This window comes from Falco peregrinus, chromosome 3, assembly GCF_023634155.1.
Source record: "Falco peregrinus isolate bFalPer1 chromosome 3, bFalPer1.pri, whole genome shotgun sequence".
NCBI classification, from domain to species: Eukaryota; Metazoa; Chordata; class Aves; order Falconiformes; family Falconidae; genus Falco; species Falco peregrinus.
Window position 1 is genome coordinate 99,396,113 of NC_073723.1, and position 19,132 is coordinate 99,415,244.

Sequence of the window (19,132 nt, forward strand, 5' to 3'; positions counted from 1 at the left end):
ACCACTTGAATTATGACGAAGACAGGCTGCAGATTAATTAAGAGCACCAATCTTTAGTCATATTACTTCCACATCAGGCAATGAGAAGCTTTTTATAGTGTGCCCAGCACCTAAATGCACGGTTACTTACACCAAATGGGATCATTCCATTTACTCTGGGGTATAGTCACAAAATCTGGGTAACATACAAGGTATATTAGAGTGACAACAACATGGTTCATTAAACCACCCTTTACCTGAACATTTCTGCCCTGTAAAAACTAAAGCCTCCCCTCTCCCGCCCACCCCACAAGACAAATCATATATGAATATTAAAAAAAAAACGAACAACCCAAAACAAAACAAAAAAACCCAAAACGTAAAAACCCAGCTGTTAGTTCCACTGACAGATCGCATTTGCAAGCCAGGCAAGCAACTGTTCATTATAACAATTACTTACAATCAATTATATCCACATGCTACCACACCCACCTACACACCATGACACACCTGCTGCGGCAGCATAAGCACTTTAAGCCCACCACCAAACGGCCCTGAGCCCACCACCAGGCCTCGTAACAGAAACCGGTACAAAACTTACAATCTTTTCCTCACGTACGCTATTACTTTCTACGGGCATGCTGCTGGCATTGCTTCCTGCAGGCACAACGCAGCCAGCGCAATGCACCCGAGACGAAGGCATGCTCTGAAAAGGTTAAGACACACAACGTATCACACAAGCCACGACTCTGACCACAGCGCTAAACGTGTGCAGGTTAGAAAGGCATTAAGACATGACGAAACACCCGTGCTGGCCATACAGACATTAAAATTCAAGTTAATAGGTAGAGAAACTGATATAGCAGAGTTTAATGTTGAGGAATAAAAGTCAGAATTAACACCATGCTAGAACACTGTTTCACAGAATTACGTTTTACAGTATATTGTTGGAGAAAAAAAATGCAGGTTACTGTTATTTTAAAATAGAAGTACCTTGCAAAGGAGAATACTTACCAAGAAGTGAAAAAAACCCCTACAAGACCCTTGTGTTTCAGGTAAAAACCAAAACTCCAAAACCCCACCACATATAAAGAACAGCCTAATTAATTTTACCAGAGAATTACAAAACTCTCTTGCAACAGATGCACGCTGCAATTTGTCAAGTACACAAAATCACTTGATCTCCTTCAAAAAACACAAACAACAGGTGGTTTTCAAAGATTACCTCTTGACTAAGCAGAGGTCGGCTTTCAAGCGGGGTCTTCCTTTTATGTTCCTCTTTCACTGGCATTAAGGGCTTGAAAAACTTTGGTGGCTGAGGAGAAAATGCTTTAAAAGGGCTGGCCATTAAAGCATGGGAATTCTCTGCTACAACACCTAGGTAAAAAGGCAAAAATAATGTAATTCAGCTCTTCACATCTTGACTGCAAGAGCATAATTCCAAAAAACTGAAGGTTAAGCCATGCGTTTGGCAAGTTGCTGGCTACAGAAAAATGTCAGTATTTTGGTATTTAACCACCAGCCCAAGCACAAGATAACACAGAGCTCAACAAGAGGAGATTACGCCCTTCTGAGAAGTCCGGAAACAGAAGGAAAGCAAAGAATAACAGTTTCTGCCCCTCTGTTCTGAGGCTCCAATATTTCTCTTTTATATTTCAGTCATAAAAACAGTGGGAAGTGTCCTTGAAAGTGGAACTGACAGCTCTTTGTTTCCTGTGCCTCACCTGGGTTCACAACACTGCAATTCTGCCCTGGTACCAAGCCACTAATCCTGCACAGCCAGGATGATCAAAAAGGAAGTTACAGGCAAGGAAGCAATGAATAAATTCTCAGTCCCACTTTATTGCAGCAGTATCTCTACCTGTATTGCCTGATCAAGAAGAATGTGTTATCATTTGACTTGACAAAAAGAAGGCACCTGCGACACACTGACATGGCAGAGCAAATATCCAAATCAATAATGAACCTGCAAAAGGACCCTTCCCCACTTTAACAAAAGCACCTTATTTTTCAAATTCATAAAAATAACAGCAGTTCCTTTTTGTCTCTTTTTTTTTAATTTATTTTTTCCCCTCCTACTGTTGTGATTCATGTTTAGCTTGTTCTTCCGCTCTCCTCTTGGCTTTTTGGACACCCTCAACTTCCCATCCTTTCCTGGATGTCTTCATGCTTTTCTCCCTTTCTCCCCTACTTCCACATTATGTTCAGCTGCGAAAGCAAGAAGCTAGATAATGCATTTAGTAGGAAAAGAGCACTGATAATTTAATTCTCTGTTTAATGCAGTAATTAAAAAAACACAAAAACTATCATTACATATATACTTTAAAGACTCACCGCTGCCATCTTTGCTCTTGCGAGGTGACTCCCTGGGTAAAGTACCATAACATGATACATCCTGATAACTGGAACAACAGTCAGATATATCTAGGTGACTTTCAGACCAACCCTAAGAAAAAAAATACATAAATACGCATGCTGATACAGAGAAACCTGGAAAAATTAATAGGTAAACTCAAAAGCAGGTTTTTTTCTTTTAAAAAAAACAAAAGAAACCTGAAGGAATGTCAACTTACTGACTTAAGAGAGTTTTCCTGTCTCACATAAATGGATTCTTTATAAGCTAATTAGCTTTTCAGTGAGGTATATTGTTTCACTGTAACTTCCCCCCTCTTAAATCAGTTTTTACAATTCTAATAGGAAGAGCAGAGAACAAGGTTTAATTAAAGATAATCGGTAATTAGTGCAGCACTCTGAAGTTACATTATGTATACATACCATTAAAAATATGTTTTCCTTTTTTTTTTCTCAAATGCTCAAATACATCTTGCTTCAAAGAGGGGGGGTAAAAAAATCTGAGAACGTGCACCATTTGTTGTCATGTTTACATACCTTATCATCTTCATCACAGGCAGAAAGATCTAGTCGGCTACAGGATACCTACAGAACACCGACAGACAGAATGACAAAATGTCTATTTTTAGTTATAAAATGCAATGCCTTGAGGAGACACTGTGATCATTTGGTCCTAACAACTTCTCCATTACATCTTTTAGATAAGGTTATTTATAGGGACAGCTGTTTGTGCTGTATGAACGGGTGACAGCAGAACACATGAAACGCACACAAAATGGAAACTCTCTCTTCACACTATGAAAAAATTTAAAGGGATTTTGAAGAAAGTAATCTGATTCAGGGCAGATTATGCTAAACTACTTCCAAAACCATCAAAACAAATATCCTTACCAGAAGAGTTTCGCCCAACCCTCCCACTTCCCTGCCAGCTCTGTTGCCTGCTGGGATGGACAGCTGTGGGCAGGGGTTTCAAGTGCCTCGTGACAGCTTCCCTACAGGTTGGTTAGTCCTCGTTCAGAATAATCATTACTGTATCCCATTGTGCAAGCATCACATCAGCACACAAACAGCACCCCCTGCCCATTAGTACTAATTTACCAGAGGATAAAGAGTCCTTACGTTGTGGACATTTGGAGTGCTGATGCTTCTGCGGATGTTCCTCGCCTTGGTGGAGAGTGCCTCTTTGACTGTGACTGCCTGTGTAAAGAAAAGAACATGCTAAAACAATGCCATGGTCTCCTCGTGAGAAATGATCATGCAGGATAGAAACTTTTTTCCCCAGTGCGGCTAACAGCAGCAAACAGGGCTTGCATTTACAAAATCTTCATTTGCATGTACAACCACCAAAATCTGTAGCTGAAATTAATTTGCTGGCCTTTGTCTGTTCAGGTTCCTAGTACTACACCGTTGTTAGCTATAGCTACTACACCCACCACTACTGGAATTCTATATTTCACTGAAGTAACTCAGTCTTACGTTTATCTGTCCAACGTTCTCTATCAAAACCCAAACTGAAAAAAAAGCAACACTTAGTATTTTTAAAAGATCAATCATCTCTACTTGAAATCTCATGATCCAGTTCAAAAGGTGCAAGAAGTGTCTTTCCCTTGCCTGTCTTAGTCGTTCAAGGCCCAGAATGTTCTCCACTTGCAGCACACCACGGGTGTATTTCTCAATGTACGTTTCACCATCAGACGTGCCCTCATTCTCACTCCTTGCGGCCATCAGTGCTAAGGTCTCCCGATCCTCAATTTCTTCTGTAGCCTAAATTACAAGTTAGACTATTGAAGTTTTTAAAAATTAAAGCCTATTGTTTTTGATGTATTGATTCACTTCTTTAGACCTTCTCAATCCAGAAATTAATTTGGATCTATAATCCTTAACTTTATCAGTAATCCTAAATCAATGATCCAGAACTTCTCAATATAGATGTAAATGATGCTGAACTAGGAAGAGGTCATGTTCAGAAGTTTTGCACATTTGCTGTAGTCAACGTACTTCTAGAAACAATGCTTATATAACCTGAAATCACAGACATTAAGGATTAATTAATGACAACTCCCTAAGCAAGTAAATGCAACTTCCTTCCCAAATCTTAGATATGCCATGCGATTTATCTGGAGTTTAAAATTTAAGTACTGCTGCACAAAAGTGACAGCTATATGGTGACAAGAGTATGTTTTCATTTGTCCAGTTTGTGTACCTTTAAAATAAATTTTATTGTACATTTACAATTTGTGCAAGCTTTTTCTATAAAGATCAATTTATACTCCTGCGAACTCATTTTCCCAGCTATTCTGTTTTCACTGGCCTGAACATTTCCAAGTACCGTCTACAATCTTCTTGCAGACACTAATGTGATTTCAACAATAGCTCTACTACAAGAACTCAGTTAAACACAGTAGAAGAGAAAATAAAAACCCCACAGGTTTCCACTGTTTAAAGATAAACATTATCTCCTCACTGAACTTCGGTATATACACTTTGGCAAGCCGCCTCATACCAGCAAAGCAGGACATTTACTTCCCCATCAGTATCACCCACTGCGGTAAGTCATTATGTTTGTTTTGGTGAATTTGCCAGAGAAATACAGTACACCTTACCTTCGGTATATTGGATACTATTTCATATGTCACTCCACAGGCATAATATATATTTTTCAAAGATATTCTCCTTTTCAGGCTCTGGGTAAAACTCTAGGAAAAAAATGTAATTTTCAATTATTGTTTTGCTAATGATTATTTATGACATCATGACAAGAAATAAAAGACCACAATGCAAAAATGTATTTTACCACAAAAGCACATTTTTCAGGACCATAATTTAGCAAGTTCCTTTTTAGCATTAACAATAAAGTACTCTTTACATCCCTATGCTCAGTATACAATGCTACTAAGTTCAATCAGTAACAGTTTTTTCCTGTTTTGCGCTGATGCTCTCTCCTCGTGTAACAGCGAGACTGCAGCTGTATGTCTCTGATGTACAGACACCATCTTTTCTCATTTTGTCAGCCACCTGTTAAACAGGTAGAAAATTCCTTTTGCAATAGCAAAGCATAACTCTGCTTTCTAGCCACAACTGAAACAGTAACCAGAGTTTTCACTGCTGTAATTACAAGCTTAACATGCTTCAGTGTCAGGTTAGTTAGCCTTTACATCACTAACTTAACTTTCACCTAATAAGGGATTTTAGACACACTAAACTAGCAAAGGACACTATGCCAAACACAAAAAGGCAAGGAATTCAGCTGCTTAGCAAGTTGCTTAGTAGTACAACAGCTGGTTTGTGCTCCTCCCCCTATTTGCAATGCAAAAAACTGAAGCAATTCTGAAATATGTTCTAGGTCTCATCTGGGAAACAGAAAGGAACATCATTTCAGAGAGCAGCTCATTGTCTAAACTGATGAAGCAGCAAAGCAAGGGGAACAGCAACCACTCGTGGCCAAAGGAAACACCCTACCCAAAATCACCATGTTAAAGGGGGTAGCATGGCCACATTTGGGTAGTGCTGGGAAACAAACCTAGTCTATAATTGACAGAGAAAGTCGCAAAGAGGAAGAAAAAAGAAAAAAAAGATCTGTTGTGTTTACACGAACATTTGAAGGCTCCAAAGATGCTTTCAGGAGCAGAATGCCTACAGTCACCCGGTACTAGAGAATCTACCACAAACTTCCAGAATCAAAGAACGTTTCAAGTTGTATAGACAAGAAGGTAAACTTATTTTTTGTTGCAACAGGAGCACCTGTTGCATTTTGAACCAGGCTGAAAAATGGGCACTTCAAAGGAATTAACCAGAAGCACACAGTTTCACTGCAACCTATAAAGATCTATTTTACATTTGTCTTTCGAGAGAATTAGAGACCAAACTTATATAAAATGAAGCAAGCAGCTAAGAAAACACATTAATAAAATTAACACTATGAAATAAAATTAATAAAAAATTACATATACATTTTTTACCTGCTTATTATAAATATTGGCTGCGATCCTTTTGCGTAATACCAGTTCCATTGCAGCAGGATGGCTGAGCTGCACAGTAGTCTTCACTATTAAGTAAATTCTCTCATTTTGAGGTGTTACTCTATTCAGGTGCACTGAATCATGGACAGAAGAGTCCCAAGCAGCAGTGGCTGAAACCTACAAAGACAAAAGAAGTGGAGGAAGGAAAGGGAAATCAAAGATTCAACTGGTATAATCTGCAATGATGTGACATGGAATAAGACAGTTCTTCAATGAGAGAAAAAACAAGCATCACTGAACAAAGTGGAGTCAAACCTCCTTTCCATAGTAAGGAATTTATCAAAAGAAGCACAAAAGAGGTGGTAAGATATTGGGGAAAACAACTGCCAGCACGATCCCTGCACTGTGCAAACTCTGCCCCAAAAGCATGTCTTCACACAGCTGGAGACAGAAAGGAAAGCAGAAGCAGCACTGGAGGTGCTTATTATTCCTTATAACAAATCCTATTCCATCTGTATTAAAAGTTTATTAAATTCAGCGTCAAATCTCCCGTCTGTGTTTGATTAGGTTATAAGGTCCCACACAGAATAAACATGCTCCCATCCTTAAGAACATCTTTTGCCTTCCTCCTGCCTGCTCCCCAACTTCGGTGTCCCATTTATTCTGGAAATGGTCTTTAAAGCAATGGCCTGAGCTGGTGCAGTACATGGAAGAAATGAGCTAAAGCCATTACAAAATGGGTTCAGAACCATTCATTTCCAACAATTCCCAAACTTTATATTTAAAAAGTAATTGTGTACTATAAAGGAATAAGTTTTATTGAAATATTAAGATTTGCCTAGTGTGCACAATAAACAAAGTAGTTTTCTCTGAAGAATCAAGAGCCTGCACGAGGAATGATGAAAGGGTGAGGAAGGAAGAAAAAGGGATTTTGAGTCAGGCAGCTGGATTATTCTTTTGCCAAGAAAAGCTAAGACTTGTCACCTCTGAATCAAGGCAGAAGAGCTAACAAGTCATATCCTCTTAAATTCTAAGGTAATAGGCCAGAAAATCAAGGCAGCACTAAATACCAACAGTACTTGTAAGACAGAAAGATAGTAATAATGATTAAATATATACAAGTAGAAAATAAAACATACAAAGAAAGTGTTAACATAAGCTGCAGTTGTCAAGAAGGAGGCTAGCTAACAATTTACCTCATCATCACTGTGTTTTATGATCGGCAGATAAAAGAATGGACTCCCATGCTCCTTTGGTAGTATTGAGTTAACTCCTGATGCATGGGGACCTATAAGTTGTTCATTGGCACTGAGGTCATCAGCTAATGAAACAAATGTGCAAAGAATGAAATAGTTTTATATCGAAGGATATTAATATAGAAAGGCAAAGTTGTAATACAAAGCTGTAATAAAGTCCTACTCATACTTCATAATACATTTAATCCTAATAAATCTTATTACGAGACATTATTTTGAAGACTATTTCAGCATACAAAAGAAGGGAAATAAAACTAAGCTAAGACTCAGCCTGAACACATTCTCACATAACCTAAACAGAATTCAGAACTATTTATCGGTATTCATCACATCAACGTACCCAGCTAGAATATTTCTGATTTATCCACCTGTCAGCCTAACCAGCTCATCTCTTATTTAACTCACTTCTAATGTATCAGGGAATCTTTAAATTGAGAACAGCAGTTCTGGCTACATTAGGCTTTTAGCTAAACAAACAAACAAACAAAAACAAAACAAAAAGAACAAAATCCCCCAAAAAACCAACAGCAACAACAGAGAGTTGTACAATGATCCATCAATGTGTTCAAATATCCTGTTTGATCTTCTGTCTGTTAATCTCTGCTGATAATGAAAAAACAAAAAAACATTCCTTGTCAGCACAGATGAAGGGAAGAGTGCGTATAATTTTCCAAAAGCAGCTTCTAAAGCAGGTATTTATGTGCTGCCTATGTAACCACGTCTAGTAGCCCACTGCAGTGCTGGATGTGACAAGGCCTGTGGATTCTCTTCTGCTTTATGTCCAAGTTTACACTTACAGACTTGCTTCCTAAACAGCCTTTGGATGTGGTGCTAATTCTAGTCTCTCGTTGCTTACGGTGTGTATCTGTGTCTTAAGAATATAAATGAATAGGCTTCTCACACTAAAAACTAAATATCTTCACAGGGAGAACGTCTAGATTCTCTACCAAAACGCTTGTTGTAGCGCTAACACGTTCTTCATTACTCAGTTGTTTAAGACTCTACAGATACCTCAGTGGAAGGAGGTCTGAAAGCACTGGAAGTTTTTCCATCAGTGCTTTGATGACATGTGGATTTGTACATCAAAAAGTTTACCGGATTTTCTTATCAGCTGTTCAATTTAAACTAAGCTTGCTCTCTTACACTATTTTCTGTTTTACAACCTACCCTTGTACTCAGATGTTCCCCAATTTTTATCTTTATTTTAATATAGTTATGTTTAATTATTCCACATACAGAATCAGAAGAAAAAACATTTTGCAAGCCATATCAGACAGTGTCATTGCCAGGACTTGTTTGAGTTCTTAAGCCATTTCAGATTCACTCTTCCATTTACCAATATTGATTGATTCAAACTCATTCCCCAGATCCAAGTTTCTGTTACAACATACCGTTTAAATCAAGGAAGAGGACAGGTATATGTGTTTCCATTCCTGCAGGTGGAATCCTGAAACAAAACAAACTGCTGTCAACATGGAAGGCAAATTCATACCTAAGCTAATTTGGACAAACAGATCTCCATGCAAGGTTCATTAACTGTAACCAGTGAGTAAAGCTGTCAACTTCTTGATGGCAAATATGAACGCCTATGTTGCACAGGCAATATTTTGTTTATCTACACATGCAGCTAAATGTAGCGCTTTGCCAAAACTTCATTCACACTGCCGAGCACATTCAGTTGCTGTGAAGATGAGAGTTTGAAACATCCTGTTCTGTTTCTTATGAAGTTAACTGACTGTAGTCATCTCATACATAAAGCTTAGCAACCTTTCAAACAACCAGATACGTAACTACTGGCAAGGCATAGTCTTTATATCAATAAATACACTTTTAGCTATATGACCACAGCTTGCTTCAGGCGGATAAGGGGAAAAAACGGGAGGAAAGAATATCACTACATCATTTACCCAATGAAGGAGAGATATTGGGTATTATCAGAGATTCAATGTACACTTGATTAGAGCTGTATTTCTTGTCCACACTTTCCCAAATCTAACATGTTGCAGTCCTCACTTTTGCATGTCAATTCAACTGATTTTAGTTAAAACACAGATTTGAATGAAATTAAAAGAAATGTTAGAAATTCAAATGAAACAGAAGAGAACACATCCTCTGAAATCAGAATTTCTTTGCTCTCCACCCCTTATCAAATGAAATTATCGCGTTCTACTATTCATTTTTGAGCCACTCTTTTTTTCTGAAAGGTGTCAAACTACAGGATAATTTTCTCAGAATTTTGTAAAACTGTTGAATACTATGTTAAATTCAAAAGCCATCTCAAAGCTACTCTATGTAATATGCTAACTAAGCCAACGTTTCTAACATTCAAACCAGCGCCTGACCTTCTAGCCTTCTGCCAACTGAGTGTAATTGGTAGTATTACAGGAAAATGTAGAAACCTCTAAAACATCCTCAGATTTTTACCTTGTAGTGTGCAATGCTCATGTAGAAAACGCTAACCACTCCAACAGTTTTTCTGAACATACCAATTTGCGGGGGCACCGGGAATTCCACTGCCTGGTGCTGGAACAAACACCGCATTCCTCTCTTCTGTCAGCCCTACCCACTGTTCCACCAGCCGGGCTTCTCGTTCTATGTCATCCTCAGATTTTTCTACAGTGAAAGAGAACAGTATTGTATATGAAGTACATTTTTCATGGTCTAAGCAATAAATTACTTATAACAGGGACTTTTAAGCCTCAAACCTTGTTTATTGCTGATCTTTTGAATCTGCTCATCTAAGTATTCTCTGCGTTTTATCAATGCATCAGACCACCTTTCGCGTACACAGTTTAAATCTTCTTCCTAGCGTGGAAAGAGAAAAAAAGTTATTAGGCTATGCGGTTAAGATTAAGCAGTGAATTGTGTGATCATTTTATCAGAATTAAGATGAAACAGCTTGCATGATGCAGAAAACTTTTTTCCCCAAGTGACATGCACAGTGATTAAGTACCTCATCACCCACGAATGGAAGCTTATTTGCTTTTAAGTCTCAGATTCCAACAGGAGGAAAAGAAAATGTGACTGCCTCAGTTGCTGAACAGAATTATATATCACAAGTGAATTACTCACAGAAGTGGCAATCAAACTTTTTAACAGCATGTGGAATAGGAAAAACAGGTATCATCAGTTGACTGTAAGTTCTCCTGAAGATTAGACAGGTCAGTACGCCCTCAAACCTGCCCAAAATTCCATTGCCAGCAGCTGCTATCAGTGCAATTAAAAGATTTCTCATGCAAACAAAACCCATCATGCAATCATGCTTTGTGGTATCACAGAAAATCTGGTTTGTTCTTCTCTGTGATATGTCAGGAAGCGCATAAACAGCCCGCAAGAAGTTAGTACCTTAATTGATACTTTTGAGATTGCTTTAAAACCTAACACATTATCCTAGTAAGGGATGTCAGCGTTCTCATCTAACTGGTTTTACTTCTGTAAGGCTGCCTATTAGAAATAATTCTCCCACGCAGAAGTCTGAAAGGTACTTTACTGTTTTAGGTACTTTCTCTTCTGCCCGTCATCACCTTTTAAATCTCTTCTGTTATATTGTCTAAACTGTGACTGCCTTATATTTATCACCCAAAACACCTGGCTCAAGGTTTGGTTTTGTGCAGATAAGAGAAATTGCTTCACTGAAGCTTCTGTATTCCCACTCACATCCTCCCCTCTCTCTCCCACAAGATTTTCAGAAAACTGCACAACATAAAAGGTAAGAGTGTTTTCTTTAGAAAACAAACAAAAAATCCTGTGCTCCTAATTTGGTTGGGAAAGATGCCTGCAGCTGCAGGTGGTTGCTCTTTTCCCTATTATATTCACTGGAAACTGTTTTCATTCTAAATTAAAGTTTCTAAGCTTTTATTCACATAGCAATTCATGTAGCCAGTTAGGAGAGCTGACTGCTGAGTTCTAGAGAAGAGAGCACACTGCAAGAGTACAACGTCACGAGATAAACTGAAATAGCAGTGGTTTATAGCCCAGGTAGCCTCTTTAATGCACAGCACATATCTATTTCAAAGCTGATTTTGCTTGCTCAAGTACGCTTGTTCATTTGAAAGTTGCTGGCTATTAGCATTAGCTGTGCCCCATGCCACAGGATTGACAGCAACAGCAGCAATACCTGGTAACTATCCATATCACCACCATCATCCTCCTCCTTCTGGTAGGAGAAAATAAATTTTGTAAAACACAAAAAAACCATGCATTTCTCTCAACAGAAACTCACAGAAACACCCCAAAACATGAACACAAACATTTCTGCCACAAACTTATAACACGTTAAAATTACAACATTCAAATAACCAAAGTCTTATTAACAGGTAGAAATAGATTCTTCTTCCCCACTACAGACTACAGCAGCTCAGCCATGATTTGAGTGTTAGTGAATCTATTTATTAAAGAACCAAAACCCCACGGAATACAGTGCCAGAAAAAGGACAGAATCAAGGTTTATAGTTTCATCTGTATTTACTTTACTTGTGGTTCTAAAGGTAACCCTTCTGACAAAAGCACCTTGCTTCTGTGGGTGGCCCATTCCACTTACTCCTTGCCATCACTGTTAAAAATCATGCTTTATTTCCAATATGAATTTATCCAGTATCAGATTGAAGTCATTCATATTTCTTAAGGACTTTTTCTGCTACATGAAATTGCCCTTTCACATTTAGTGATGGCTATTCTTGATTCTGCTCAAATAAAACCTCAGTCCTTTTTAAAAAGGTAAATAGTATCTCATTAAGACATTTTCTCTGCTAATATTCATTTCTTTCTGCTTTTCCCCTTCTCAACTTCTGCCATCCCTATAAGGGAGGGAAGCATGGCACTAGGAATCTAGTATTGGTCACCTCTATACAGAAAGGTAAAAACAACTTTCATATTCCTGGTGCCTTGTGTATATCCAAATAACACACTTGGTACTGTATCATTATACACTGAGTTATAAACAAAAAAAGAAGCAGATTTAGCACCATATGCTCACATTATATGTATTAACCTCAAACGTGTGTATAACTGCAAAAAAACATACCATGTACCAGTGTGCTAAGGTCCCTTTTGGAATTATATTGGGTTGGCTCTAGAACAGCAAAACCAAACCAAACTGAAGTGAACAAATGAACCGTCTCACCTGGTAGCTGTCCAAGCCCCTTTGCAGTTTGGTTGATCTGGCAGTCACACCACCTATAGAGACTGAAAGAATTGCTTCTACCATGAGAGGCAATGTTCCTGAATGTTGTACGGGTTTCACTGTCACCTGAACTCTGCGAGAATGTCCCTGAACAGGCAATGAAGAGAGAGAAAGAGAGAAAAAAAAAAAAATCAGAGAGAAACTAAGAATAAAAGTAAGAATCAACTTAAGCATGAGTAAGAAGACAGGGAAAAGATACATACCTGCCTAAGCTGGAAAATTCCCCCTGTGTTTACATCTTTTGCCTGATGGAGTTCAACTGCAGTATATTCTCCCATCTCATTCAATTCTTGTATGGAAATCCACATTTCTATTCTTCGAGTTACTTCATTCCACCTAAAAAGACATCCCCACAAAAACTAATGGTTGCCTCACCAAAGTATATTTTTGTGCACCACAAGTATTAGAAAGCCTTTGGAAAGCTGATGGAAGCATTCATGTATAATTTATTTGTACCTGTCTCTCAGCGTCCTAGTTTTAGCATGAAGAGAATCAACTTCCCAAACGGAGCTGCCATTGCCAGTGCATCTGTGACCCCACACCTCAATAGCAAGAGCTCCTTCTGAAATGAACTCCAAAAACTCCTCTGTGACGTTCACCACATAGTCCTGGCAATGAAAAAAAAAAAAAAAATCACATCCAATCAAATGAAATCTCAACTAGTTTGTAAGGACACACCCAACAACTAACTACCTGCATGGTAAAACCATACAGTTTGGATCACAAAGCTTGACTCTGGGCAAGAAAGTTGTGAAACTTCTCAGCAATTCCTGATTCTGCATACTGCATTTCATGCTTTGAAAATTTCTGTAAAAACAGTGTTAGAGCCCTAATGATTTTCTTAAAGTCACTGAACTTACCAAACAGGTACATAATAAATGTCATTACATAAACCACATTTTTCCCCATGCATTAAAGATGACATCTGAATTTAAGCGACCACTAATTAGAAGATTTTTTTCATTTTGAAGAAGTGATGAAGTGAAATATTATGGCATGCTAAAATATAGTCAAAAGTCATTAGTTATATGACTTGATTCCTTCCTCCTTTCCCCAACAAAACAAGGCTCAGAGTCTAAACAGATTATCTCAAACATACCATCCTACCGGTAACACTATTTCATAATAGCAGTAGTTACCTTACAGTGAGAGAAGGTCACTGTAAAATGAGCATCTTTGCTCTGAGGTGAAGGCACATCTGGATCCACCACTGGTGCCGCTACGGTTGACTTGCATTGATCCCAAAATGTATATTGACAAAAGACAAAGTTGGAAAGATTAGGTGGCAGTCCGGTTGCTTCTTTTATTTTCACCTGAGGAGACAAACCAGACGTTGTCATAAATACGACTGTTTCTTCTTCAACTGTAAATTGTTTAAGCTCCAAGTATTTAATCCAAAAGTACCAACAGCCAAGAAGAATTTTTAAAGGACTCCTCCAATCGCTTAGTAAGGATGTTCCTATTTAGGAAACCTGTATTTTGCATATACAGAAATACAGATGCAAGGAAAACATATATCTAACTTGCCCACCCATGTACGTGTTTTCTTTGAGGAAGCTGATAAACTCAAGTGGAGAATGAAGCACTTGTGACAGAAGAAATGAAATCCAGACGCCACCCACAGATACTACATTAGATGATCAAACAAACAGTAGAGACGGTTACACAGAAAAACTGTTTCCCCTTCTGCGTCTGCCAAGGACAGCCCTTGTAACTTCAGTATTTGTGACACAGACCTGTGTATACTAGAAACTAATGCAAATTAATTCAGCCACTGGCAACCACAGACTGACCTACACTGAACTGTAAGAAAAGAAATCTCTCTTTTCTCTTCAGAGAATTTTAAGCAAGCAATAGCCTACAGAGCTTAGTACTTCACATCAGACTGACCACATAGTTACAAAGCCTTGAAACTTAACTTCACCATGTGCTCCCACTTACCCTGCAGGACAGCTTTTTTGCTCTATGAATAATTTCTCCATTGTTATCCATGACTTCCAGACTCCCACTCTCGCTGGAGTTCTCTGATGAGTCATCTCCTTCTACTACACGTTCTGGGACAGACCCAGTGACTCGCATTACTTCAACATGCAACCGTCCTGCAACCTAAGGCAAGACAAATACTAAGAACCTGTGCACAAAGGACATAAAGGCATTAAGATGGTAGACACCTAACTCCAGGCGTGCAAAGGCAGAACTGAACAGCTCTCAACCACCAAATGAAAAGCAACAATGTCAAAAAAGAGGAGAGAGGGAGGGGGAAAAAATATTTGTACACAGAAACACTGGCCTTTTTAATTCATGCACCACAGAAAAGGTATACAGTGGCATGACCATACATCAGAACCATCACACGCTGGGTTTTGCTCAGTTACTGACATTGATACTGGGAATTTTATTTTAGTAGCTGGGCAATTGTAAACAGTTAAAACAGAAGACATACCTAGCAATTTGGAAAACACTTACTCACTGGGAAACAAGACAATAAGCATCATTTGCTTGTTAGGACACCAGTGTACATTCAGTGTCCCTGCAGGAAGCCCCGCAGCCCGCCCCAGTGCTGCCGGGCGTTACCTCTCCCTGCTGGCTGATGATGGGCACAGCATACTGCAGCTTAACATCATAGAAAAGGCACTCCAAAAACACATTGGCGACGCCAATTAAGTTGTGGTTCTCTTGCGCTTCGTAAAAAGGGTCACCTCTTTTGCCAATCTGCTTCCTTATCTGTTTTAAAGATCATACAAGTTATGTCAAAACCCCGTACGCTGGTTACACAAAATCAAATAACCATGTAGTAGAAGATGATGGCACAAAAAATTAAGTCTTTTAATTTAATCACTACTCATCTTTTCTGTCCCTTCCTGTTACACAAGTAGAAAGAGACTAGAAGCATATCACAAATCTGAAATGAAATCTCTGAAATGAGACTTTATACCATCCTTTCTTCACTATGGGATATAATAAAATGATGTTCTATATTTTTAGTGATGTCAAGACAAAGCAGATTTTACCATGAGCAAGCACAGTCGCCATTGATTTCAAGAAGTTTCACCTTACTTTCCTGCTCTGTTTACACTTCTTAAATGACAAGACAAATCATCCCCCGGCTGAATAGCTGGTCTGGCTGCTGGGTATCACTACAAGGGCAAACGGGAAGGTGCAGGATGACTCCCACTTAAGTGTTCTTATGACTCCCATAGGGCTGAGTTCACATCTGCAGCGTTTTCTATGCAAGTACCTCATACACAGCCACAAAGAATTCATGCAGATTTTTAGCACGATATGCACTCCTCAGTGGACTGGTTTGCTCCTTCCCTTCTCCTCCTCCTTCATCTTCAACACATGCATTTGACCTACGTGTTTCTATGTAGCACATAGAACACATGCATTACGGACAACATAGGTCATGGCAAGGACGATCCTGGCTCAGGCAGACACAATATATTCAAAGGATGCGCTATCAGTTCTTACTAAAGTCAGCAGCAAAATCATCGTTGTCTCCAATGGGCTTGACCTCCCCTGTGTTATGATTTTAGAGATTCCCATTGTCCCGTCCAAGGCATGTAACAAAGGTACAACAGCTGTTCAAACATATTTGAGAATGATTCTTGATACACGTAATTTAGGTGCTCCGTATCAGCCACAAGACAGCAAGATATACTTCCTATGCACTTCTACCTGGATACTCAGAGGACATCTGGAACGCCAAATCTCACGTCTATCTCTCGCCAGTAAACAAACAAGCTTCTGAAAAGTCTCATGCTTATTTGCCAAGGCTAAAATACTTAAATTCTCAGGAAATACCACCTAGTTTTAATGGAAATACTGACGTAGACTTCAATTGATTCCTTCACTGCTTTGAGGTTGGGGGACATACAAATGAAATCAGAGAATATTTCATATTTTAAGATCAAGTGTTACCTCACTAATATGTTCTTTACCTTGAGTGTATCTAAGCAGCATCCACAATTTAATAGTTCTATTTCTGAATCAGGCTTGCTGTTTCCATTCGGAGCTGGGGCTTATCTGCATGGCACCTATATGATTCCAGGTAAACACATGCTCTCTTAGTGGTGCCATGAGTCACTTCTGCAGCACAATTATATATAATCTCAGCACACTTACATCTGAGAATGCAAGCGAGGATAGGACACAGCTGTGTTTTATTATTCATGGGAATTTTGAATATTTAGTATTAGTCATAATTTTGGGGGGTTTTGTTGTTGGGGAGGTTTTTGGGGTTGGCATTTGTTTTATTTTCTTTTTAAAAAGCCACAATATCATACCTTTTCATATGTAGAGTCATGGCACTTGATCTGTACATCATACTAAAAGGGGTTAAAAGAAAACAAATGCTTTTCATTCCAATCCCTTTCAGAAAACATAAACAATACCTCAGGAATTTTCTCCTTCCACTCTTGATAGAGGTCTCTCATGTCAATCAATTTGTTCTCTAGTTTCTCAATAGTCCACACTTGAGTACCTTTTCCTTTTCTTCTCACTTGAATAGCAGGCTCGCTTACTATTGCACCCCTCTAAATCAGAGGAAAAAATAATCACTGCAGGAAAGGTGCAAGTAAGTAGTTTAACTCTCTACTCAAACTGCATTCCTAAAAAAAACAAAATACAGAACATACAGCTTCTCTCGGCATGCCAGCCATACTCTCTCTGTCCTAAAACGCAGCATCCCCTATACATGTCAGAGGACCCAGACCTCTTCGTCCTTCCCAGACAAGTACCATTCACACAGGAACAGTGACATACTCAATCAAATCACTTCAGCATATTACCATAATTGCTGTCATTATATTCACAGCAGCACTACAACTACAAAGCCCTTAAGATAAAAAAATTGTAGGCATCTGTAACAAAATCCAGTAATTTTTGCAAACATAATTAAAATACGGGTTTTACAGAAACAGAACACAAATGTCTGTTCACAAACTGCATGCACATGTGGTGATCATACACTTGAAAGAACAGCAAGAGCCATACTTAATGCTATGTTCCCATTTTTACTTATAAATTATTCACCTTCAATATACTGAAGTCAGGTAGCACCTGTATTTTGCCTATGCATAGTCTAACACAAGTAACAGTTTATGCCCTTAAGTTAGATGAATGTTATATATGTCTATGTATTTTAGATTAGCCATAAAACTACATTTTCCAGCACTCTTTGTCATCATTACCTTCTTGTTGGCACTGAGGTTTTCAGCAGGAATCTGAAGTGTTACTTGATAATCTGTTAGCTTACTCATTTCTTCTGCTAAGAAGTTTGCTTCTCTCACCAGTGTATTTGCCTTTACTATCTGCTCTCGAAGTTTAGCCAGGCTCTGTCGAAACAATTCATCCCTGTGGTGCAGTAGGTAACATGAAAAATACACAGAAACCTATTTCTATTATTGGAAAGCTGCAAATGGGGGATGCTAACAAAGTCTTTTCTGAAACAAGTTTATGAAGAAATGCTGTACAGCACTACATCACCAAACATGAAACAGTGTCAGACAATCTTATTGAGGAAAAGCAGTGATCATATATTAAGCAAATGTATTACTGTTGAGGTAAGACTAGCACAATAATGCCCCAGTGAAAGGGCACAGTACGATGGGAGCTGTTACAGTGATGATCTGTTAAAAGCCCTAGGGACATGCCTAATTTTCAAGAAATGAAATAATTGCAGATGTCTTTGTCTTGAATCTGGGATTCCTGTTCCACAGAAACTACCAGTCCCAACACGTGAGACTTCATCTTGATAAAACCCTCTTCCTTTAGACCACGATGTCGGAACCTGCAATCACTGCAAGCCACGGCTTTACATCACAGCTGGGGCTTTGCAGCACTACAGACCCCAGATCTCCTCCCATATACTTAAGTCACCTCAAGTGTACACATTTGGAAAAAAAAAAGAAGTTTTTTTGAAGTTCTGTATACCCAAAGTACCTTCTAAGGAATAGACGAAGGAGCACAGGTTAAAGCTTGTGCACTCTGTACAGTTAACAGTCTCTGGACAAATTCCAAAGAGGTTTCTAAGGCCTGTCTGAGCAAATCTGTTCTAACGTAACACCTGGCAAACCTGCTATGACACATACTGTACCTCCCCCTGTGATACTGAGATACACTCTCCCCTGGGATTCTTGTCTTTAACTTGCCTTTTACAAGTATCACAATTAGCAAATGTGAAGTCCCCCTTTCTGCCTGCCTTTGTCATCCCAACAGCGCTTGCTGCATCTCATCATCTGCATAACACCCACGATCACACTTCACACATTTCAGTGACCAGCACTCTCGTGGATGATTTTTTAGCTTTTCCATGCAAAGTCCTAGTGAAATACAGCCCATGTTGTGCACATACACTTCTCATTTCTACAAAACACTTTACATTACGGACAAGCAAGGACATT

General features: G+C 38.8%; 1 protein-coding gene across 7 annotated transcripts in view; it reads right to left on the reverse strand.

The window, feature by feature from the left end:
- KIF13A (kinesin family member 13A) overlaps positions 1–19,132 on the reverse strand; it is a 120,607-nt gene that overhangs the window by 11,442 nt on the left and 90,033 nt on the right. For 3 of the 7 annotated variants that reach the window (XM_055800155.1, XM_055800159.1, XM_055800160.1), the window contains 21 exons: positions 17,921–18,083; positions 17,123–17,263; positions 15,303–15,452; positions 14,670–14,834; positions 13,868–14,041; positions 13,185–13,336; positions 12,932–13,064; positions 12,669–12,815; positions 11,664–11,702; positions 10,252–10,351; positions 10,033–10,159; positions 8,938–8,993; positions 7,487–7,611; positions 6,291–6,467; positions 4,935–5,027; positions 3,943–4,095; positions 3,451–3,528; positions 2,869–2,916; positions 2,314–2,425; positions 1,205–1,356; positions 581–685 (listed from right to left, as the gene is read on the reverse strand). In XM_055800155.1, coding sequence (XP_055656130.1) covers positions 581–685; positions 1,205–1,356; positions 2,314–2,425; positions 2,869–2,916; positions 3,451–3,528; positions 3,943–4,095; positions 4,935–5,027; positions 6,291–6,467; positions 7,487–7,611; positions 8,938–8,993; positions 10,033–10,159; positions 10,252–10,351; positions 11,664–11,702; positions 12,669–12,815; positions 12,932–13,064; positions 13,185–13,336; positions 13,868–14,041; positions 14,670–14,834; positions 15,303–15,452; positions 17,123–17,263; positions 17,921–18,083 — 2,590 coding nt within the window. The remainder of the gene's footprint in view (positions 1–580; positions 686–1,204; positions 1,357–2,313; positions 2,426–2,868; positions 2,917–3,450; positions 3,529–3,942; positions 4,096–4,934; positions 5,028–6,290; positions 6,468–7,486; positions 7,612–8,937; positions 8,994–10,032; positions 10,160–10,251; positions 10,352–11,663; positions 11,703–12,668; positions 12,816–12,931; positions 13,065–13,184; positions 13,337–13,867; positions 14,042–14,669; positions 14,835–15,302; positions 15,453–17,122; positions 17,264–17,920; positions 18,084–19,132) is intronic. The other 4 variants (XM_055800156.1, XM_055800157.1, XM_055800158.1 and 1 more) reach the window with 4 other exon arrangements.